The sequence below is a fragment of the Passer domesticus genome, chromosome 14 (assembly GCF_036417665.1).
Source record: "Passer domesticus isolate bPasDom1 chromosome 14, bPasDom1.hap1, whole genome shotgun sequence".
NCBI lineage: Eukaryota > Metazoa > Chordata > Aves > Passeriformes > Passeridae > Passer > Passer domesticus.
Window position 1 is genome coordinate 13,947,809 of NC_087487.1, and position 24,885 is coordinate 13,972,693.

General features: G+C 42.6%; 1 protein-coding gene across 8 annotated transcripts in view; it reads right to left on the minus strand.

Annotated features, from left to right (window-relative positions):
• AKAP13 (A-kinase anchoring protein 13) overlaps positions 1 to 24,885 on the minus strand; it is a 203,814-nt gene that overhangs the window by 49,424 nt on the left and 129,505 nt on the right. For 4 of the 8 annotated variants that reach the window (XM_064389509.1, XM_064389508.1, XM_064389511.1 and 1 more), the window contains 3 exons: positions 11,085 to 11,166; positions 7,236 to 7,372; positions 461 to 807 (listed from right to left, as the gene is read on the minus strand). In XM_064389509.1, the coding sequence (XP_064245579.1) occupies positions 461 to 807; positions 7,236 to 7,372; positions 11,085 to 11,166 (566 nt within the window). Of the gene's footprint in view, positions 1 to 460; positions 808 to 7,235; positions 7,373 to 11,084; positions 11,167 to 20,973; positions 21,399 to 23,420; positions 23,440 to 24,885 lie in introns of those variants that run through there. The other 4 variants (XM_064389515.1, XM_064389513.1, XM_064389512.1 and 1 more) reach the window with 4 other exon arrangements.

The window sequence follows — 24,885 nt, forward strand, 5'->3', positions numbered from 1 at the left end:
CTGAGAGGGAACCAATTCTGTGAAACAGAGAGGACCCATCTCACCATCATGAAGGGCTTCCAAAGAATTTTTTTAAACCCCGGTGCCTGTGTTATCCCTTAATACAATCAGAGCAAATAATGGTCATGTTGATTCTGTGGTCATTGAGATTTAACACTCCAATAATTCCTTTGTACAGAAAGGGGTGGTGACAGTTCTAATGGAAGACCTGTCCCGAGGTAATTCCATTTACTCTGGACAGCTCAAGCATACTGTAGGTATTAAGTACTTTAATCCTGAAAGTTAATTTAAGAAAAAACAAACAAACATACATTAGGAGATTGTCTTAACCTCTTCAAAATGAAAAAAGAAATAATCAAAAGCGACATGATAAACTCTTCAGTTTTATCACGCCAGCTTTAAAGCTGAGATAAATACGCATGAGTGGGTGCAGAGTAAATCAAAGCAGCTCTTCACTCACCTCCTCTGATTGATTTCTGCCTCATTGGTGGCATTCTTGCCCGGCCCCCAGCTGTGCCGGCGGAAGGGGGACAGCGGCCGCATGGAGCCGCGCAGGACGGAGGAAGGCGCGGGCACGTCCGTGATGCTGTCCAGCTCTTCTTCCTTCTCCCCTCCCTCTGAGGACACCATGTTGGTGCAGCTGCCATCCAGGCTGTGCCTGTCCTTGGGCTGGGCGAAGCTCCCCACGGGTGGGAAGGGGAGGGACGTGTCGCTGCCCAGGGAGGAGTTCCTCTCCAGGGACATGGTGTCGTCTGCAGAGGAGCTGGAACTGGTGACATCGCACGCAGACTGCTCCTCTTCAGGCTGCTGGAGGTGAGGAAAGTTAAAAGTCAGTTAAAGTAGAATCATAGACTGGTTTGGGTTGGAAGGGACCTCTAAAGATCAGCTAGTCCAACACCCCTGCTGTGGACAGGGACACTGTTCACTACATCAGGTTGTTCAAAGACCCATCCAGCCTGGCCCTGAACACTTCCAATGAAGTGAATACACTTAACATTTAAAATAAATGCAAATATTCTGTATTTCACACAAGCTGAGAGATTTCCTAGTTGATGGCATAAGGCAAATTAACCATCATAGAACTGAGACTTTTTGCTCTGGTTACAAAAGAGGCTGAAATGCTCTGCAGGGTGATCTCTTCCCCCTCACAAGTCCCTGGCTGCCATTACCCAGCTCAGATCCTCTGCCTGCCTTCCTCTCCCCAATTCTGGATTTCATCCTGCACAGCAAATCCTGTTCCTCTCACCATTTTTGGCTAAACCTGTTATCAATCAAGGTGCCATAAAACTGCCAAAGGTTTACTGAGAGCAAGTAATGGGGAAGGGGGTTATCACAACTCCTGATGACAAACCCCAGCTTCTCCTGTGGAACTGGGATGGGCTTGTAGAGCTCAAGGGCAACACACTCTTCCACTGCACCATGCAATACAAAAAGGAGAATTACTCAGCAGCACAAAACAGATGGGAAAAAAAAAAAAAAAAGCTTAATTCCCCATCCCCAACTACTTTCCATTAAGCAGAAAGTTAATACCAGGGTTTGCAGCATTTTTCTAATCCAACTGTCATTGAAAAATATTGTTCAACAGGAACAGACACCCTGTATTAGAGATTTTGAGTCATACGGTAATTTTTGGGTTTAGTTTGCTCCAAAGGCAGTATGTAGAAGCCAAACTCTCTGGCCAAAGGCCACATGCTGACCATACAGCCCCAGAAGAGCCCTCATTCCCTGTGGCCAGAATAAAAAACACAAGCACCTCTCTGACATCACCTCCAGTCTGAAATGGTGTTTGCCCTGAGGGACTGACATGGGAAGTTTCAATTTATCCTGCTGCAGAGCCCTGTACCATTTAAAATAATAACAGGCAGAGTGCTCTGTCAGGCCATACACCACAGAGAAGTCAGCAAAGCCCTGGTGGTTAATTGTCCTCACACAGTGGGCTCAGGGGGCCTGGCAGGAGCTGAGTGCTCCAGGGGCTGCAGGCTGTCAGCAATTTGGCAGAAGACAACTGGATGCAAAATCCTGTTCTTGGAAGGGAAAGATGGGCATCAGACCACATGGAGGGAAGGATGAGCAGGAGTGGTGTTAAACAGTCCAGAGACTTTTGTTTTTCTGTGCTTTATTTGAGGGCACACACTATAAGCTATAAGCTTTTTATCTGACTGAACAAAAAGAAACTGAGATATTCAAAATATCTTCTAATTGAATATTTCACTATTCAGAGAGAAGCCCTGTTTAAAGCTTAGCTATTTTTTCTTCTTAGGTCAGTTTAACAGGTACACAATAATGTTCCTGAGATGGTTTAACTAAATGCTGTCACACTGCTTCCCCTCTCACATCCATCAAAGGGAAATAGAGGGGAAAAAAAGAGAAAAGACAGCATCCACAACACAACACCAAAATACAAGAACATTTTAAACACAGAGCATTAAAAACCACAGTATAAATACATCCCTCCAAAAACATTCAAGTATGTCAAATATTAATAGTTAATTTCAGCAAACTGTGTTCTGTAAACTAGTGAACTATTGGATTTGATACATTTGAATAGGAAATTGAGGTTTAAACAAAAGAGAGCTGAAATGGAAGCCCTGTGACGTTTTTTATGATGTTCAGCAGTATTCAAGATAATCTGATATTTGTGTGAGTCATGATGAGAGCTTACTGAATTGCTTAAATAGAGACAAATCAAGTAGTCATTACGTGGATAACACTCCCACAGTGGAGGAAACAATCTGCCACTTTTCTAAGACAGAAAAATACTTTCAGACATTAGATCAGACTGGATGGGGCTCTGAGCAACCTGCTCTAGTGGAAGGGGGTTGGAACAAGATGAGCTTTAAGGTCCCTTCCAACGCAAACCATTCTGTGATTCTGGGACTGGGGCAGCAGAACAGGACAGGAGAGGACTGACTTCACCCCATCAGCTGTGTGAAGCATGGGAGAGTTTAGGAACTTGCAATCTGGATACAAATCTAGAAACAATAGTGCAGAACACCAAATTAAATAGAAAGGGATTAGAGTAAAAAGAGGAATTTTTATTTCCCAGATGAGAATACTGCTGCAGTTTGAAATGCAAAACAAAACCCACTTCCCTAACAAGGAAGATTTAGGGTTTTTATCACAAAATGCAGTTCAAGGAGATGGTTGAAAAAAGGGAAGTACATTTGATCCATTTTAACTTTTACCTTGAGCATTCGACTGACAACAGAACACAATGAACAATTCCCTTGAACTCGTGGCCCATGCTTATTCTTCTAAAAATATTCTGCCGTCATTTAAATGATTTTTTTTTAAACAAAGGAAAACAGTTAATATGAAAGACGACTCTGTCTGAAAAATGCCAAGCATGGCTGACACATCTAAAACATCTATATTGTAGTCACCACTGCAGAAAATTGGCTATCTGGCCAGTAAATATGCATTGCTCTTTAATCCCATTTGAGTAGGAAAATACCATGTTTGCAGAACAGAATGTGTTCTTTTCTTACAGGAAAAAGGAAACATTACAGAAATACTAATTTTCTTCAAGTTAGGCATGCTGGATTGCACCGCAATGAATTTAGGACTTAATTGTGGCCAAAAAAGAACCTTTACAGACGTTTGCTAATAGGCATTTTCTTTGCCCTCAGTATTTGCTGAGAAGCTTCTAAGAAAAAATAAGGTGTAGAAGTGAGTATTCTGAGAAAGGACACATGCACTTCTGCATGAATAACAGAAATCACTGGGATGGTGATAACTTCTTCACCTAAATCCCTCCAATGTAGGAGGTCTTGATAAGGAGAATTCAAATGTTCTTTCAATCATTTCCATGATGACAACCTGCAAAGTGCTGATACACAAACTTTCTCTGTCCCTTGACCTTCAAAGTCATTAAAGATGTTAAGAGTATTTTAAAAGAAGAAGATGAAAAAAAATTAAACCTTGGAATCCTGAATTTTATTTGGAATACCATTCCACTAAAGGAGTCAATACCTTTTAGTTGGCTTGATATATAATCGAGCAGAGTAATTTTTAAATTTGGATTTGCCTATGGTTCTAGGTTCCCTAAAATTAACCTCAACAGTGGCCTTCTACTAATTATTTATCATAACTTTTATGATTTGGAGTGGATGTGAAAGCCTTTCCCTTAAAATTTTTATTCCTTTGGGTTCTTTTTTTTGCACAGCTGTTGGAGGTTTTTTTGGTTTTTTTTAAGAGATACAACAACTCTGAAAAATAAATGCAAAACATTTACGTATTTGTGTATTTTCTTTGAGCAAACCAAAACAAAGGCAGAAGTTAAATAATATTCAAGACTCTGAGTTGCAACCCCATCCTTTGACAACGATCTGTGGGTTCCTGTCTCCCTTCATCTGAATCATTCCCAAGAGGCACATTAAAAATCTTCCCAGTAATGCTGGACTTGGGTGGCTGGTTGAAAGTTAAGATGAGCAAAGCACATGGGCTCCACCCCAGGATGTTGCCAGATGATTGTGAGAAACGACCTTATGCAGCATTCATCGTTCCACATGGAGGATGCTGCAAAGCCTGCCCAGATGGCTGTCTGGGACAGAGAGGGAAAAGCAGGATGATGAGGACATGGGAATGAAGTGCTGACGCAAAAAAAAAAAAAAAAAAAAAAAAAAAAAAAAAAATTCAACATTTTGCTGAAGCCATAGACTTGGAAGCAACTTCTGAATCTCAGTGACATCCTGTATATTCTGAAAAAAAGGGCAGGTTTTAGTGTTAAAGCTCCCTGAACCTGACAGCTCATGTTCCACAGCTCAGCCTATGTCCTAGAGAGAAAAAGAAATGAAACAAGCACAGGAGAAGGGAAGGAGATGGGAGAGGAGCACACAGCAAACACCAGGGACAGGGTAAGGCACCTGCAAATTCTGTGACCCCACAGACCCCAATTCTTCATGGTTTTGGGACAGAACCAGGGCTTTCAGTCTATGCATTCCTAGTGGAAGCAGCCCAAATACCTTGCACAGACAGCAACTTGCTCTCCCTACATTGATTTTAATGCATTAAGCAGTGAGTAAAGAAGGAGTTATTTCTACAATAAAAAAAAGAAAATAAATTACTCTAGTAGACCAAAGTTCAACTCCTGCTCCACAGAAAGGGGAAACAAGAACAGAACTAGTAATAACAATAATCACCATGACACTGAAAGGTTTGAGATCCTCTTTTTGTACATAAACATATTCTGTCTCTTCCCAATTTGATACAGAAACTGTAATATTTCATAGATTTATAAATAATCAACTACAGCCAAAACAAGTATCTTACACTAATTTTTGGACAAAAGATTACAGCCACCATTTATTTTGGTGGTCATTAAAAATATCTATAATTTGCATTTCTACCACCTGTACTCAGTACTGTAAAACCAAAAAAGATTTAATTAAGGAACAAGCTCGCAATACTAAATTAGTTTTTCTGGTCCTTTAGAAATAACTTTAACTGTAGAAAAAATACTCAGAAAAATCCTGAGAAAGGAGAGAAGGAATCAAATTGGTCAGGAAAACAAAGACAAAGCAACTAAGGTTGAGATTAGGTTTGAATAACTTCCTCAACTCAGCTCAGGAACCTTTTGAAACCATTTGAAGACAAAGTCTGAAACCCACTGCATAATGACAACAATGCAAAGGCTGCTAAATTAAGGAATTTCCTTTCTCCAAAGAAAAGAATTCCTGCCTCTGCCCTCTCTCACTGGCAATTGAAGACCTGCTTTCCCCACCACCTCCTCCCTCCCCTATGGCATCCCTGCTACACTGCACTACCTACTCCGGTTACATGTTAATCTTTCTTTCTCCTATTTGAAGGAGGAAACTTTCCACGTAAGAAAGAGGAAAAGCTAAAATTCTTTATAACATAAAATTTGCTGTGTTCCCTCTGCACTCTTCTCCCACACTTTCCCACAGAAGCATTAAATCAGGCTCAAATGGCAGCTGCCTGTCACAGTCCATGTCACTCTGCACAAGGGAAAGGAAGGCAGCCTGCTTTGCCAAACAGCCTTGTCCCCTGACAGTCCAGGGCCCCAGATCCTCTTGACAGTAGGATGGGAAAGGGCGAGGCTGGTGAGCTCTGTGCCCTACCACGTGCATGAAGGATGACTTTACTGTTCATTTATAGCACATGAGATCACTTAGCCTGGGCTGTGGTGTTTCCCATCCTGCCGGAAAATATTCACCACCATCTGATTTGATTTCAGCAAACAGAACTCTGTTTCAATCAATACATTTCTCAGAAAATGAGTGTGAAAGCTACTCTGAGAGTTATGTTTTTCAGAGCAGGAGCTGTGTCTGCCCAAACCTGTGAGCTGCAGCTGAACCAAAGAGTGGGATTTCATGGAGACCACAGTGATGGCTGCTCTAAAGAAGGGTCACATCCCTTTTGATTCTACATCACTTTATTCCTTCTGGATGTTTTTTCACTATGTGCATATGCCAAAAAGAGTACAAGTTACCAGCAAGACAATTCTTCAAGAGCAAAAACATAATGACCCCCTGAACAAATTCAGGCTGCTCTGACGTAGATGCAAACGACTGATGCCAAAGGGAGGCACATCCTCTGCTCAGGAGGCCAGCTCTGCCTCTCAGGTCTCTCCCACTCCTCCTCAGCAGCACAAAGGGTACAGGGATGACTAAGGTTACCAATGACTTCAGTTGTTGATTTTAAGCAAACTTGAAAACACTTTCATTCTGCTTGCACGTAAACAGGCATTAAAGGTATGTTGCCTAGGCAACAAAACTATTCCCTGGAATTGGCCTGAAGTATTTAGAATGAGTGTTTCCTTCCTATGACACTGAATTTACAGAAAAACACTGGTTCCTCTGAGAATTACAGCATATAAATCTGAAGGTATCAGCACAGAGGTCACAGTTTACTGGAGAAAAGCTCTTTGTTACATGAGTTAAAGATGGATTTCATATCGTCTGTGTAATCCCTAATGCCCTTGCAAGAAAATCCACCTTTTCAACTCTTCCTCTGGTGCCTGATTTACTTTTGGAGACAAAATTACTTCCATTTTTTTAACCACTGGGGGCTGCACAGCTTTTGGAATTCTGCTGCAAGTAAATACATCCCTCATGTCGCTGCATCCAAGGAGGAGACCGGATCCTTCCCATCTACTTGGTTCCAGGATAATCACTTCCAGGTTTCCAACTCACCAGAGAAACCAAGATGATCTGTGTGTGCTGTATGGGTTTATCGGGGGCTTTTTTAACCATATCCCAACCAGGCTTTCTTACCTTCCCAAAGACAAGGTCTTCCATCCCATCACCAGGCAAGGGGAAGAGGTCAGACTCACTCCCAGACTCTCTTTTAAGACCACCCTGTGACGAGGCACAGACGCTGCTCAGCCCATCCTCCAAGAAGTTCTCACATTCTGCAGGAGCAGAGCACAAAGAGTCACAACCTGAGGTTTTCTGCAGCATCCACACATCAGACTCGCACTCTCTCACTGAATTCCAGGATTTAAAACACGCAGCTTTACAAATAAAGCTTTATACATTTGTTCACCTCTCAAAAGTGCCTGTGAATTCTCAAATGATTTATTCCAGAGTTTAAAACTCCTTTATAAGTGCATCATTGAAGTACATGGTGCAAACTGAAATTCTGCATGAAACAGCTGTAAACACTTGTAGCTTGAGGTGCTGAAAAATACACTATAGATGAGGTATCTCATAACAGTGCATGTGGGATATTTCCTATTGATTTCAACAAATGCAAAATTAGATTCATATTCAATAAATATAAAAATATAACTTGTCAATATTTGCTTTCTTTCTCAAAGAATCAATTTCCTCTAAATGCCAAGGTGCTTTTAGTGTGTATTTAGACAATTATTTAATCTCTTCTACACTACTTACTGAAAAAGCACTAGTGTGGATTCCATTACAAGCTCTACTTTTTCAAGATTCAAGAATTAAGTGATTTTTTAAAAAACCTTCAGCTTTCGTAACTCCTGACATTAAATATAATCATGCTGCATCTCTTTTTTTTTTTTTACAAATGCTTCTAGCTGTTTGCACTGTGTTAATCAGAAGTACAGAACTAGACTGCAGCCCCTGCAAAAGCCCCCTTTCCAAAACCTTTAACAGACAAGTATTTGCCTATGAAGTGCCTGTATATATTTTATTTGCTCATCCTTCAGCCAAAAGCATAAATGACAATTTTGTCAAAAACTGAACACTCACATTTCCTAGCTCAAAATATTTTCTAATTATTAGTTTGTTTGTTTGTTTAAAGAAAGGTGCTATTTTGCACCTCCTCTAACTGAACAGATCCAAAATGTGTTCAGCTGTCTGGAGAAGAGCCAGGACAATAAAATATTAGTTCACTCCTAAATTATATCTCACTAACTTTACCCTTGGTGACATCAAGCTTAAAAATCACTGAAAGGATGACAGGTTTGGTAGCTTAAGGTCACCTCTTTGCCTTCCCCATCCTTAATCTGTGCCTGACAGCAGCTATGGAACACTCTGGTCACATCCCAACTGATGGGAGTGACTCCACTTCTGCAGAAAATAGAATTACTTTGATAGTGGTGGGGCTGACCCCATTTAGGGCAGGGGGAGTTGAAGCCAGTCGGAAACCCCATTACCCCACAGAGGAATTTCCATGCAGTGGAGAATTGGAAAAGCACTTATTGGATGCTGCAGCTGCTCCTGTTCCCCTTTCAGTAAACCTGGAAAATCTGAACTGCTTTTCCATCACTGAGGGGGAGAAGGGAGGGGAGGGAAGAAGGGGGGGAATGAAGGGAAAGAGGAGACGGAGCGGCTGTGGGGACGTGGGCCAGGTGCTGTTCATCCAGCTGGCAGCCAGCACAGCATGTCCACAGCCCAGACTGAAAAACAAAGGGGCTCCAGCCACGTTCCACTGGAAAATCAGAGGGGACAGCTCAGATGTAGATGGATACCTCACTCTCAGCATAAAGCATGAGAGGCAGCAAAGCCTCCTCAGGAGGAGCCTGCCAGGGGCAGAGGAGAGGAAGAAGCATGAGGAGCAGGGTGATGGGTACCCCTCCACACACCTCAGCTCATTTGTGCTGAGAAACTCATTCCCAAGCCCTCTCTCCCCTACACTCTCCTTCACTTTTGGTTGGAGGTGTGCATATTTTCTCCATTTTCTCCCTCCCCTTTTCTCAGTTCGCTGGGTTTGTTTTGAACTGCACAGACGCTGCACAAAGCCAGGCTCTGTGTCTCACACCCCTGGCAACACTTCTGTGCATGATATAAAGGCAAAAAAAATATAGAGAAAAAAGCTCTAGGAAGAACATTTCCAAGCAATTTCTTCTGTACATTTTCCAAACTCTTGTGTCTTCCAAGCCAGGGCTGAGCCCTTCAATTCCATGCTGATAACTATGTATCTGCTACAGTCCTCTGCACACCTAATTTCAAAAGCAGTGACAGAAAATGAGAAGCTCCAATTCCTGGAGTTACTGTCTAAGATCTGAGGACTCTGTCCCTGCAAGTCATTTCAGCAGATGAAAAAGGCCTAATTCCTTATCAAGTACTGTATTTTTAAGTCAGCCACATTGACAGCTTGTGGTTTTATTGCTCTTAGGTGTTGCCAGATTTTTCTTGCCCTCTCTACGCTGCCCTGCACCACAGAGCAGCAGGAGGATGCCTGTGCAGTTTTTATTTCTTTTTATTTTATTATTTATATTATTTCTAGAAAAGTCAGAACCTGCATAACCTGAGATCCTTCTGCTGCTTCAGTCCATCTGGAGAGCACATTCACTTAAAAACCTATCTCCTTATGTGTGTGTTACAGTCATGCATTACTATAATTATTAATACAAATTTGTATATACAGCTACCTAATTACATAATGAATATTATGTTTCTATAGTGCAATATTGCATTAGATAATTAATAGGTGTGCAACTGATAGTGATCCATAGGACGACGTGATTATATATTTGTCAAGTCAAATGAGCCCATGTAGTTTAGCAGACAAATGCAGTAAGTATTGCCTGAAGCACTAAAATACTGTACCAAGAGGCAAAGGATTCACAGATACAATAGGCAAAGAAGGTTCTCTTGTAAAAACACACTTGAAACAGCTATTGCTGTTAATGACTCTTCTAAAAAGGGCAGTATTTTTTTTTTAATAAAAAATCACTTACTTAACTTTGAGTGAGCTAGAACTTCTATTTAGAATAAACCCTTCAGGTCACTAACTTATACTATCCCTTCTTAGCCTACAGTCTGAAAGACTGAGTTTAAATTTTACCCTGACATTCAGTCATTTTCTTTCGTCTCAGATAAATTGAAGGAGATTTAGGTGAGACCACTGCTCAAAAGGACAGCAGGGCAACAAGCCTCCTCTCCATGAGCAGCCTAAGCAAAGTCCCTATTCAGGGCCCTGATAAATTACTCTATTTGTTTCGAACATGCATAATCCAGTGAAAGGAAATGCTTTTTTTTCTTATCTTGGACACCAACCCTTCTTTGAAGCCTGCCCAGACTAGATTTTCTGTCCCAGTGGAAGAGCCAGAAAGCAGCAGCCAGCACGCAGGGCTGGGATGGGAGCTTGGCACAGCTGGTGGGCAGGGTGTGGGAACCATGGCTCTGAACAGCCTTCCTGCTTCCTGAGCCTGGAATCATGGCAACTTTCGGAGGGGGGAAAAAAGTAAAAATCTCAAGCCACTTATTTGGGATGAAATATGGATTTAGGAGTTCAAATTTCTGGCTTTTTTCTTTTATCGTATTATCCTTTTAGCTAGAAACCATGTCTGTGTGCTCCTCACAAGATCTTTCAAACTTATTTAGAAAAAAAAGAGGGGGGGAGAAATATCAAAATACTGAAGCAGTTGAAATGCAGATTTATTTGAGACGGTGACACACTACACAGCTCCCTGCTAGTCAAGTGCTGCAGCCATGTGCTAACAATGACTCACAGCACAGTCATTACACAGTTTCTTTAATTTATGTGTTTTCCCCATCCAGGCCAGGGTGTCAAAAACAGGGAGGAAAGGAGGGATAGAAAAGGTGAGGAGGACAGGGAGAAAAGGAGGGATAGAAAAGGTGAGGAGGACAGGGAGGAAAGGAGGGACAGAAAAGGTGAGGAGGAGGGCTGCTGGTCTGGCTCACCTGGAGACTCCCGCGTGCGCTTGTGCTCCAGCAGGGAGGGGTCAGGACATGGCTCCAGAGGACACCAGCTCCCACGGTTTATCTGGAAAACACATCACAGCACATCAGGGAAAGGCCACTCTCACCCCTGTTAGTCTCTTCTCCAATATCCCTCTGCATCAACCAGCAGATAGAGAGTTATAGCTTAATTTTTTCCCAATAATAAAAATGTCAAAAGTAACATATGATTTTATTCTTTTCTGCATCACTAAACAAACCATTAGAATATGCCAAAACCCTTTATTTCTCCATGGAAAGCTTGATTTCAAGGTGGCTCCTGCTCAAGGAAGGAGATCAGAGGGAGAATGAGTCAGTGTTTAAGCTACTAGTAAAGGACTGGATAACCTTGGCTTCAAGTCCCAACTCCACTTGTAGCAGGACTGCAGGAAAATACTCTTCTGCTTTATGCCTCAGTTCACTACCTACAAAACAGAAATTCCTCACCACCCATACTGCTGTACAGATAATTAGCTCAGAGATAGCAAAATGCTCTGGTGATGTGGAATAGAGGCCTTGGGAAGTGCCCAGGTCATGGTGAGAACCAGAAGCACTTTGGGCTTGCATTAACTGAAATGATGATGATAGAAACGCCCATTTTAACACTAAGACACATCACATGGTTTATTTCAACATCAACCCTTATCACCTCACCCCGTCCTTCACCCTTTCCATGACTCCCAGTCTTTCAGCAAGGATGACTGATCTGTTCTCAGCCTCCTCCTCCCTCTGCCTGTGCTTTCATCTTTCTCACTCGGGTTATGTTGTCCAACATTTTGACTCACAAGTCTGCTGCACTATCCACAATCCTTGGCTCATCCAATATTCACTTTCCATCACTTTCGTATGCAGCTGGCAGACTCAGGAAGTCCTTTTAGTCTCTCTGCCATTTCTTTGAGCCAAATGCCTTGACTTACTGTCAAATGCATGCAAATCTCACCTGTCCCACACCACAAAACCCAGAGTTACTTCCCCTCCTGACCTGTCTCAACTCACAGGATCTCACATGTTAAGTTGTAGCTAAAAGAAAGCTACTGAAATGGATGACAGCCTGATCTTTTTATGACAAGTATTTCTCCTACCCTCTCTCTGGCTTTCCTTTTATCTCCTGAAATAATTTTCTTTCCTCCCTTTCAAATAGCAAATTTTTACTATTTACTTTTAGCCTCTGACCTATGTTCAAATCTGCTCCATGATCCTCCTCTATTTTTGCAGTCCCTTGCTGTATTCCCATCCCCTCAATGTTCTCCTTTCTCCTATGTTATGAAACGCACTGGTTTTACTTTCTTATTATTTATTTTTTTAAATAAATTAAACCCAAGCCTCTCCTGCCCTTGACCTGACGTGCTGCTTTGACTAATGACCCACGTCCTTGTTTCCTCTCTCCCTGAGATCATGGAATGTGTTACTGCAGGCCTTGGCTGGCTCCTCCCTGCTCTGGCGGCGTCCCCTGCCCGTCACCCGAGGGGCTCCTGCCAGCACCTCCTGCTCTCCACAGCACACAGGCAACCCTGCACTCCCCCACACCTGGCAGCTACTTGCTACAGCACATTTTTCTTCCTCAGGCTTTGTCCTCCTCCATACTTGTGCGATGACAAAATGGGGTTGGGAGGGCCTTTGACAGGTCAGCTAGTCCCGGCCTGCTGCACCAAGTGAGGCTCAATTATCATCTGAGAGGTTCTAATCCAGCGTGCCCTTAAAATCCTCCAGTGGAGAGGATGCCATGACCTTCTCCAGTCAGCAGCTCTTGCTGACAGAGACAGGGAAGGAACAGAGAAGTTTTGAGAGGGGAAAAATGAGCAGGAGTTTCCCAGGAGAGGTGAAGATGTTGAGCTCTACCGGAGTCAGGTCTTGGGGTGACCTCAGTGCATGTCCCACTAGATGCCCCTCCCACCTCCAGAGAATTTTGCAGGCTATTTTCCTTAGGGATAATGTACATTGTGTAGTTCTTACTCCCTGACTGCATTATACAGATATTCACCCAAGACCCCACCACATTTCTTTATGTACACACATCTAAAATCCCAGTGCTCCCTGCACCTCTGCTCCACACACACCCGTGTATCCATTTTCTCCCTTTTACATACAATACATCCATATTAAATGAGAGGCAGCGAGGAAAAGAGAAGCAGTCTTCAAACTGAAAAAGGATTTGAGAGCAAAACTTCAAAACAAAGGGGTTTTTGCTTTCCAAAGTAACACAAGGATGTTGCATTTTAACTGCTGCAGGAACAGCGGGTCATGTTCTGATTCTTTCAACAGAAGACACGCCCTGTTCTGAGAGAAGCTGTGTGGTATCTAACCTTAGCATCTAAACTTAACCACAAAATTTATTCTTTTTTTAGTCTAAAAAGAGCTGCAAAGTCAATAAATACCACTTTATGACTGCAAAGTCAATAAATACCATGCTATTATTCTTTTCTCTCTAGACAAAGCAGAATAAATTTGCACCACACATTCCTACATTTTATTAAAGCCAAATCTAGAGATTGAGGCTGAACACACATAGAAGGACAAATGCAAATGTGCTCAAGTCCACACAAATGAAGGAATGACCTATTTCAGATACAAAATCAAATTCTGTCTCCTTCTGACTGACTTACACCTCCCCCTTTCCTCCTTAAGAAGAGTCTGACCCTTCTTCATTTTAAACAAATCACCATCAAATTCAAAGGAACTGCTCCTGATTTATACTGGTATCCACTACTGGAAATGAATAATTAAACATCCCATTCAGTAATTAGCAGTAAGAAAGCAAAATAGGAAGAGGTTCAAGCTGTCTGTTGAATAAGCCATATTAGGCTGAATTAACATTATATATTTTCCTTTAATAGAACCAATTGAGTCATTCACTGAAAATGCATTATAGACATTGGCATTTTTTCAAAAAAAGATTTGAGCATTTTTCCAATTTCCCAGCCAGCTCTCTCCTCAGCCCTGTGGCTTTGCCAAGTATTGAAAACGTCTGCTTTTCTCTATTAAAAAAAGTAATGAGAGAGCAACACTGAGGTTTAAGGTGCTGCTTCAGATATACTTGATTATGTACAAAATAAAACATCAGAAATAAAGCATTTATTTCAGTAGCCCTAATTCAGGAAAAATAATAATCACCATCAAAACAAAAACAAAGGAAACCACTACTATATACAAGTAATCCCTAGGCCAAAACGAGCCCCGACAGGCTTGGAGGAGGTTCACTGCATGCTCTCAGGGAACTGGGTGGTCCATAGATACTCAAAACACAAACCCCACTATCCACAGCCCTATACTGAGTACTGGGATCCCTCCTCAGCACCTGAATTCTGCCTGTATTTACTCAGGACTAGGGACTACAGGTACAGACAGTGAGAGCTGGAGAGAAAATTGTCTTTATAAAAGCACCTGAACATCAGGAGCTGGGGAATGCACCAGTATGGAGAAATCTGAAATGAGGTTGTCTTGGGATTTTGCAGACACGTCTGCATTGCATATGAGAAAATTCCTCCCTTTCCCCCCAGTTTCTTGCTTTGCTGAGAGAAGCCCAACAACAGGACCACAGGCTGGTGGCCACAGAAGATGATAAAAGCCCACACCTTCTTGCTTGCCCACACTGATTACAGCTCATTGATTCCAGGCATCCCAAGTCTTTGCAGCGGGAACAGAGGGTGCAGCGCTGTTCCAGTGGCAGAGGGAATATGAAACAGCCTGTGGGAACAGAGTTTCAATACACAGCTTTTGAAGAAATGCCAGGAGAGAGCCAGCTATTTTTCCATACAGAAGCCTGAATGTGTTTATCTGCAGCTCAGACACAGAATGAATCATGGAAGCACATCCCCAGGCAACCAAAAACTGAATCCTGCAGGACTTTCTGTTTGCCTGTGAAACACCAGCAGGCTAAATGTTCAAAGATGCCTTTAGGACACCAGCTGGAGCTGCGAGCAACAGATGGCTTCATTGCTCTTTCTGGGCACACACAGGTATTTCCTGACTTGTGGGGACATCTTCCTGCAGACTCTGAACTTGAAACTTGATGTGACTTAATGCAAAAGAAAAGGACAGTGCTGGACAAGGTGTGAGACACGCCGGGCTGAGATGTCCTCTGTCCCACAGGAACTGTGAGTGACAGCAGACTCCACACCCAGGCTCTTCCTTCCTCTCCCCTTGGTCTTGGACAAGGAATTACCTAATCTACTGCAGTGTTGTGCCTGCTCATAAAACCAGGCTCAGGACCTCCTTCTCAAAGACACTCCAACAATACCTAGGGCAGAGCCGTGGGCTGGAGGCTCTCTAGGAACAGGCTTCTCAGGGGACAGGGACTACCTGGCTCCTATCTACCTCGCCTACATCTTCAGAATGGAAAAGTCCTTTTTCTCTCTCTCTGGTTTTATTTTAACTCTTCTTGCCTTCTATTTCACAATAAAGAGAACACACTGACCTTTCAGGAAATCTTTTGCTATTGCAAAAGTTTGCACTTGTCAACCTCACTGGTCGTGATATAAATCAACATCTCCAGAGCACAAGGAACCAGATGACTTTAACTTTCATTTCCGAGCAGATCCCTGGAGATTCATCTTCCCTCCATATTATTTTAACTTTGTCCTAAACGTGCAAGTTTCCATTTTTCTCCTTTTATTTTCCCCAACTTCCAGACTATGATCTACCTTGCAGCTAAAACCAGATACTACTGCACATAGGAAAATATTTAGGAGAGTAATTGTAGCTTGCTTGGTGTATCATTAAGTAATTGTGCACCACACTGAGTAATACCCATCTTAAATACCCATTGTAGAATAAAAGTAGTAGAAAAAGCAATACTATAAATTCAATTATAATTAATTTGTTTCATAAGCAGAAACGATACAATGATTTTTTTTTAAGTTCTATGCATATTGCAATTATTTTCTAGGAATTTCCCATTCCTGAAAACTTCCTACAGGATTAAAAAAACCCACATAATTGGAATTCAGTGTTTATGTTGACCAACTTTTAACTTTACAATTCAATTTAAAGTGAAATTATCCAGTTGCCTGCAATTCCTGCACTAGAAACTAAAGCAACATTTGATTTACCCCCTTCACAAAAAACACCTTTCAAGATCCTCCAAAACAGTTTGAAAAGGAACATAAAGGATGGGACATCTGGGGAAGGAATTTCCACTGTTTTCCTTCAACATCTGTTACTGCAGAAAGACTCCATACACACAAAACTCACATCAAGAGCAACAATCACTGCTTTGGCAATCATCTTGCCAGACAATATTAAGAGCAGACATATCAATTTGCTTGCAAGTTCCACATTTATTTTTTATTTAGATTATTTTGATAATCTCCCTGTGTATTTTCTTAGCTCTGGGGGACAATATTAACAGGTGGATGCAGAACCCAAAGACCTTCTCAAATGTATGCCAAAAGGGACAACATTTGCATTTCTGCAATTATTTCTATGAAGATTTTTTCTTCTAGCACTGTGAATATGCTACACTGAGTCTTTTATCTTTACAGAGCTGGTGACACCATATCAAGACATTTTTTCAAGGACGTCCAAACTGACCTTTCTCATAGTAACAAGCCAGTAGTGCTATAGAAAACTATATTAAAGGATTTCACCAAAAAAGGCTCCCACAAGCACAGGACATGTTACATGACTGAATAAATTAGCTCTTTATGGTGCAAGAGCAACATTGAATTCCTAGAGTGCATTTATTCCCCTGCAATGTCCCAGCAGGGAAAAGGAACGTGTGCCCCAAGTACATTTTCCAGCCCTTAGCACTGCGATGTCCTCCACCAGCAAAACTAAAAGTCAACAGACTTTAATTAAGCTTCAAAAATAACAGCATTTGCTTTCCCAAAAAAACCATCTCTTAGCTAATATGGGAGCCAAATTCCCACAAATATCTATGTGCCTAATGTGAAAACACAGTAATTTAATTTAAGCTGCCCTCCCAGCCGTAATTCTACATGAGACACAAACAGAAAAACTCAAAAACTCTCTACATCATTCTAAAGACACTCCTCTCCTCCTATCCTTTAATGACCAGAAGAGCATAGACAGATGTTAGATTAAAACTTAGTGATTTTAGGCCCACAAAATTTGATGAACACCACATACCCATCAGCTGGGGATATCCTTTCCCCAGAGTAACTCCAAAGAAGGAATGAATTTGTTTATGTGTCAATAAGGAAGAAAAAACTTCAGCATAAAATGTAAGGAAGTCTGGTTTCAGGGACTTCTCCACAGACTGCTTTTAGCTTTGGATGCTGTAAATGGCACTTTGCATTAGGTGGGCAGGCATCAATCACAGCATCTTCCCTGATGCTGGAGTAAAGCTACCAGAGCAGCCAGGAAGAACAACTAATTAATAGTGCTGTCCTTTTAATTTCAAAATACCTTGATTAATTATCAATGCTGTTTTAAATTCCATTAATAATGTTCTGATCTTCAGCTAGAAGCTGAATGGGATTGGTTCATATGAAAAGCTGATAAATCAAATCTCATTGCCCCAGCTACGAAAAAATTTATTTCTGATGCCTGCCCTTAACAGCTTCAGCATTCACATACAGAGGTGAAATGCAGATACAGGCAAAAACTGTGAGAAAACATTCCCAGCTGTGATTACTCAGTCTCCTATTCCCAAAGCAAGTCCAGTTCTTACTTTGTAACTTTGCAAAGCACTGCCTGTTCATCCCCATTGAACGCCTGTCTGACTTCACATGTGTCTGCAAGGTGCCAGCCAGTGTGGTTTTTGTATCCTGTCCATGTAGTTTTATTTGTGGTAGCAGGCACAACATAAAAATGAGACAGGGCTGCCAAGGCACACATGGGCACACTGAGACTTCCCATTTTGGGCTTGCAATAACATAGCACAGACTGCTTTACCCTGCACGTAGCTGCTCAGAGCTCAGCAAAATGTTCAGACAAGCAGACATCCCACACACCCCACAACTTCTCCCTCATCTGCTACAATGCAAACCCAGCAGGAACAATGACAGCAAATTTTTATGTTGTTTCTGCATCATCCAGGCTTCCCTGCATTCACTAAGTTCAGGATCCAAGTTCATCGAGTTTGCATTGCTGCAGCAGCCAGTAAAGGACCCAGAATATGGAATCATAGAATGGTTTGGGTTGGAAGGCACCTTGAAGATGATGCAAACCCAACACCTTTCTCTGGTTGCTCAAATTCCCACCCAACTTGGTCTTGAACCCCTCCAGGGACGGGGCATCCCACAGCTTCTTCTCTGGACAAGCTGTGCCAGGGCCTCACATCTCTCACAGTAAGGAATTTTTTCCTAGGATGAAGTCCTACCTCCAACAGGACTGGGACCCTGCTGGTAACCTGCTGCCTCTTGCTTTTTCATATGTGCAGAAGAGGAAGAAACTATGCTAAAGCCAAAAATAATTGTGTGCATCAACCCTCAAAATTGCTGAGGTTCATTTTTTTCATAACTTCACAAGCCACTGTTTCAGGCTCAATCTAAACATGGAAAAATTGAATCTCAAGACAGTGGCCCTACAAATGACAAAATTATGGTTAGGAACCAAATGTTCTTTTGCTATTCTGTCTAAGAATGGATGCAATCAACACAAATATAATCTCATCTATAAACATTTAGTACCCAAAATTCTTTCTTCACCACTTGTTCCCATTGTCCTTTTTCAGCAGCTGATTTTCTTTCCTATGTCATGACTGAGTCACCATCCCTGGAGGTATTTAAAAGATGCATAGACGTGGCACTGAGGGACATAGTTTAAAGGTGGACTTGACAGTGCTGGGCTAATGGCTGGCCTTGATGATCTTAAAGGTCCTTTAAATCTAAAGAATTCTATGACTACTGAGTTCCCTACCTTAAAATGAAGCAAAGAATATATTCATCTACTACGCAAGAAATGACAGTTTGTCTGAGTCAACCTGCAGCCAAATTGAAACCTGTTTGGTGCTTTGCAGGTATCTTGTTAAAATTTCGTCAACTCAAACACTCTTGATGGATCCAATTTGAGTTTACTTTTTCCTAAGGACATGTACTTGCTTTTCAGTATTTAAGAAACACTGTCCTCTTAACTCCCCAAAATACAATGGCCTAGATAAGGTATGGTTTTATTTCAGTATTTTAATGAAAACCAAACCCAACAGAAACCCCACCCCCAGCTCCCTCATTAAGGGCCTGATCCAACTCCCATTAACGTCAAGAGATGATCTGCTACTGACGCACTCAGGCGCTGGCTTGGATCCCTAGGTCATCAAAATTCAATTCCATCTACCAGTTATGTTATAGGAACCAGAGAAAACATGAAGGATGACTGAAAATCGAGCTAGAGTTGATTGTAGCTGTAGCTGTCACCAGCACCCTCCTATTTTAAACATCTGCAGGCTGTACAGCCCATGTTGGGAGCAGCAATGCGTGCACACACGCACACATATACGGACACTGAGTCATTTGCAGGAACAGACAGCATAACCCACAGTCCTGAAACTCAATTAGGAAAATACCAGTTGGAACTAACAAGAGCCACATTTTGTTATAAAATCTAAGCTTTTCTGAACAAAAACTAATTTAAGGAACTGATGACATCAGGAATACTGAAGCTGGATAATTCTAGTGAATTGTATTTCAACCCAGGCATTCAGATACTCTTCATAAAGAAAAAGATTGAGCTTTTTATTGGCAACCAAAATTATCAGAGGTACCAAGTCTCCTCCCAAGAATTATTAAGAATTGTGCACACACTATTACTTACACAGAAATAGTGTGTGCACAATACAACAACATTTTTAATGACTCATACTGTGTGTATAGACTTAATATCGTGGGATTCAATCCCCAACCAGCATTAGTAACATCAGAGTTCTAAAATACTCAAAAAAACTGAGCTGGTAGAGAAAACAACTTACAGCTATCTGTGCCACCAAAACCACTGGGTACATTGAATTAAAGGAAAACACTTTCATTCATAACAAAGCAAGGTAACAAGAGCTAGGTCTATTTTAGTGCAGATAATGTAGAACAAGAATTAATTGAAAATAAATTTGTTATATATTCTTGTCTTGACTTGGAAACAACAGCATGAACCAAAAATCATAAAAAAGGAAGCCATATGATCATGTAGAATCTCACTGATTCAGCTAAGAAGAGAAAAGAGAAAAAGGGAGAGGGAAAGGAAATGCTCTTCCAGCAGTTAAGATCTCTGAATTGGGCTGTGTTTTGCAGTCCCTCTGGCTTCTCTCCTATTTCCATCCACTCTGCCAGGAAACTGCTGAAGCTCCACAAAGCTGTTACAGAGACAGGACATTCCCAGACTGCCATTGTGCCATTTGGTGGAGCACTTGCTAATTTTAGATTAGAGGAGGAACACACTGGGACAATTAGCCAAGAGCCACTCCTGATTCTTGCTCCAACCCATCCTCAGACAAAATCAAACCCAAACAACACGACTGACAGCAACTCCCCTAACACAAACAAAAAACAGAGGCAAAGGAGGATCCACCATGCTTTTTTTTGGCAGAATGCATCTTTTGGGGAACATGTGCCTTTCAATCTCAAAAGTAAGCACTGGAAATGGAAACCCTTTTCCCCTCACACAAAAGACCCACCTGGGATTTCAAATCAGGGACTGTTTAAGGGCAGAGGGCAGGAAAGATGGCCAGGGAGCTCTCCCAAAGAGTGCATGCCGCAAGATATTATCTAGTTGCAGAGATAATAATATTTGGCATGATATGGTTTGATAACACTCAAAACCATGTCCATGCTGAAGGGCAAGAGCTCTTCTACCTGTCCCTCCCCTCTGCATCATCCCGAGGGACACAAGTACGGCAAGGAACAGACTGACCCCCTGGACATAGGGAAGGGAACCCATAAATAAATATATACAAACATCATACCTTTAACAACACAACATCTACAGTCCTGTCCACCTTGGAAATGTCGCACAGGCTGTATCGCCTCTTGTGGCGTTCGTACATTTTGTCCAAAGAGCTGGGAGCAGAGCAGCAGAGCCCACCATGAACCCTGGGCTCACCACAGTCCCAGACCTCTCACATCCGTGCTCAGAGGAGTCCCTGTGTCTCAGCACACCAGCCTGCCCGAGCTTCTTAACAGGAAAACGAAAATCCCAGCGCTGCGCCCGGCTGATAAAGTCTTCTCGGAACAGATTTGCTTATACAGGCAATGCAGGAACTTATAGCAAACAAAAGATATTTGAAGACAGCTTTATACATATAGGATTATTTTTTTTTGCGACGGCTAAGAATGGTATCAGCCTTCCTGTTACAGTAATAATAACAAAAAATTGTTTTCCAGACAACTTTGATATCCAAAAAGCACCAGAATGAAAATCCTGCCCGAAAAGAGAACAAAAGCCAGATGTGTGCAGCAGGAATACTGACACTCCAAGTGGAAATGCAGAAGGTAGGCTCAGCCACGATGGGTCTAATTCAGGAAGAAAACAAAAACAAACCAAAAAACCAATCTCCGTATCCAACGCAAATACTGTCAGCAAAGCGTTTTGTTTTTCACGCCCTCATGCACTGAAAGAAACAACAAAAAAGTACTTTCCTCCTTCCGAGTCAGTTCACTGTTCACCGGGCAAGACGGCTTGGGTTTGCGTTAAGTTTAAATTTCTAATGACAGCACTGGGCAAAAGGAAAGAAAATAATGAAATAAAGCCACTCCCTCCTGATTTGGGCTGGGACGTCACTGCTTGCCTTTTTAGTCCTGCACCAGTGTTCTCCCGGCTTTCAAATTTACTTTGCAGTTGTGGGAGCATGATTCACAGAGAGGAAAAAAAAAAGAGGAGGGAGTGGGGGAAGAAAAAGAAAAAGCAGCAGCTTTTCATTGCCAGCCTCTTCCACCTCTGGCTGCAGGCACTTGGTGTGTTTGCTTGGTCCAAAACGAGACTAAGAGCAAAGGGACGTGTTTTTCAAGAGGTAAAAAGACTCTTCCCACTCCCCCAGGCCAGGTGAATGAAAGACAGTTTCAAGGTTAATGCTTTCCTAAACCAGGAACGGAAACTTATGATTTAATCAGCGCACATGGAAAAAAAAAAAAAAAAAGGAAATCAGCCATTTACTTTTTTCTTGGTTTGTTTTCAACACAGAGCAAAGATCTCAGCAACTAGTTGTCTAGAAAATACAATCTTCCCTCTTCTATTCTAGCCTGAAAGGGAGAGCTTTTTTCTTGGGGGGTGGAGGGAAAAAAACCCCTGAAGTTTTTTGTCTTTCTAATGCCGGGGCCAGCGCAAGTCTCTCTGCTCTCAATAGCTCATTCACATCAGCTGGGCCCTGCATGCTCACTGCCACATGGTTTCCTGTTTTCAAACTGCCCCCTTGCAGCCCCCTCCGCTTTCCACCCCACCCTGACCTCTCCAGGGATGAAATCTTTCCATACTTCTCTGGCTTTAGACATTCTCTCATTCACTGATTCAAAAGGGAATGGGGGCGGTTCAAAAACGCAAGGGAAAAAAAGAGAGAAGAAAAGGGGAAGCAGAGTTTTCGGAGACTGGGAGTTTGTAGCGACAAGAACTTAACTTGCTGTTTTGCTAGATGGGAAAGCTGAAAATGCAGCACTTTTTAATCCCAACCTAGAAAGCAGAAAACACAGAATTGGAAATAACACTTATCAACCCGAGGTTTGACTGCCGACCTCCAACAGCCACCCTCGGCAGCGCCAGCAGAACTGGCCCACCTCCTGCTGCTGGGATTTGCTCCGCTCCTGGAGCTTAGTTAGGGGGTTGTAGGTCTTTTCATCCAGTCCTGTAGGGTGGTCCTGGCTCCCTGGCTGTATAAGAAGATTTGTGGCCACCAGCTCAAACTCTGGCAAAGGTGACTCAAACCCTGCAGCCTACTGGAACGGATAAAATGCAAGTTCTCGGCATCTGAATTCAAGATGAGTCTTCCAAAGGAGATCTAAACCCATCTGCTGCAATCAAGTCCTCCAGCTTCTCTCTTCCCAGTGCTACCCAGTGTTCTGACTGCCTGAACACGCTGCACCACAGCCTGCCTGTGAGTAACAAAGGAACTGACTCCCTTCTGTGCCTGTTCGGTAAAACAGCAAAATGCAGGAGTTTACAGAACCACCACAGGCTACTGTGAGCTCCTGGATGTGCCACCCCCTCTGTACAGTCAGACTACACAAAAGCACACCCTGCAGATTTAGCAGACTCAGTAACCAAGCAAAGGGCTTCTTCTCCTGAGACTGGATGACACCGTGGCCAGCCCTGACACAAAGGCTGGCCCTGGGCCTTGCAGCTGAGCGTATCCTCAGGCACTGGAGCAGGCTGGGACTCGCAGCAGGTGAGCTCTCCCAGTGGGGGACACAGGTACACTCTTACCTAGTTAGTCAGTGCCAGGGTCTCCCCACACTTCCCTTACGCTCCAGTCTCTCCCTCATATCCCAAAGCTTCATCTCCACCACACCACCAGCTGAACTGAGGAGGATTCCTCTACGAGGCCGTCTTACAGCTACAATCCCTGGCTCAAGATCTCAGCCAATGACTCCGTTCTCTCCAACAATGAGCAGAGCTTCTGCTTTCAGTATTAGGACACGCACAATGTGGTCGTACTTTGGGGACTTTCTGGAGCCACCAGTTTTCTCCACAAGTAATGAGTCCCAGCAGTCATGTGCCCATCGAGACAAGGAATCAGAAATGGCTGTGACAGCATTCCAGCCCTTCAAACACTACCATAAAAGGCAGGCAGGGATTTCCTCAAATCTAAATTTACAAGACAGGAACCCACAAACAAAGTATGTGAATTTAGTTCAGGTGTAGGAATTTGCAACAGTCATGGTGTCTTAATGATGCTCTAATGTTTCATTATGGAGCACCTTTTTTTTTTTAAACTGATACAGCAGATAGAGTTAATAAATTTAATTACAGCTGCTGATATACCCAGCCAAGATTTAGCCTAACAACAACTGCACAGCTCTGCTCAGACACTCTATTTAAAGCACCTCACCTTTGATCCATAGAGTTCCTCTGGCAACCAGAAAGAGATGCCCAGCTGCAGGGCTCAAGGAATGCCCACCATGCAGAGGAGGTGAGGATCACTAACTGTGACAGTGCATCTTCCACAGAGATGCAAGATGGGTCCAACTTGCAGCTGCAACAACACCCAGCCTTTTGTGGCTCACATTACCTCCCCCTTCTTGCAGGTAAGGGGAAATGAGAAACATCTCAAATCAAAGCATATGGGAGACATGCTGGGAAATGTGCAGTTTTCACAGCAGGAGGCAAATTTTCCAGAGCTATGCACAACCATTTTGGGATGGCCAAAAGCCACAAGTAAACCAGTGGGGGCTTTCATGGGGCAGCAAGGAACAGAAATCTCATGTGGAAGGTGCAGACAGGTGGAGAGAAGCAGCCAGGGAAGCTACCAGACCCACAGCAGGCCGGGTGACTCCGGACACAGGATGTGTCCCAGGACTTGGTGCATGTCCTGTGAATCAAGATGATGACCTGCCCTACTCATTGATTAAGTGTCGAGATCTAGTAAAGGTTGTCAGTTGATCTCCTTGACTCCTCTACACCTTCACCCATAGAGGAAAAGAATCAACACACACCAAGAAAAAAATAACCCCTTCTCTCCCTTCTCTCCCTTTTTAATTTAAGCTTCCAAATCCTTAATTTGCTCCAAGAGTTTTTTCTGTAGTTATGTTCCTGGCTCACAGCAAAGATCAGGGGGCCAGTGACGACTACAGACACCCAAAGTGCATCTCATCTTCATTTCCAGACTTTGCCGTTGAAGGAAGGTGGGGGAGGAGGGAATGTAATATAAACAAGTAGAAGATAATGTGCC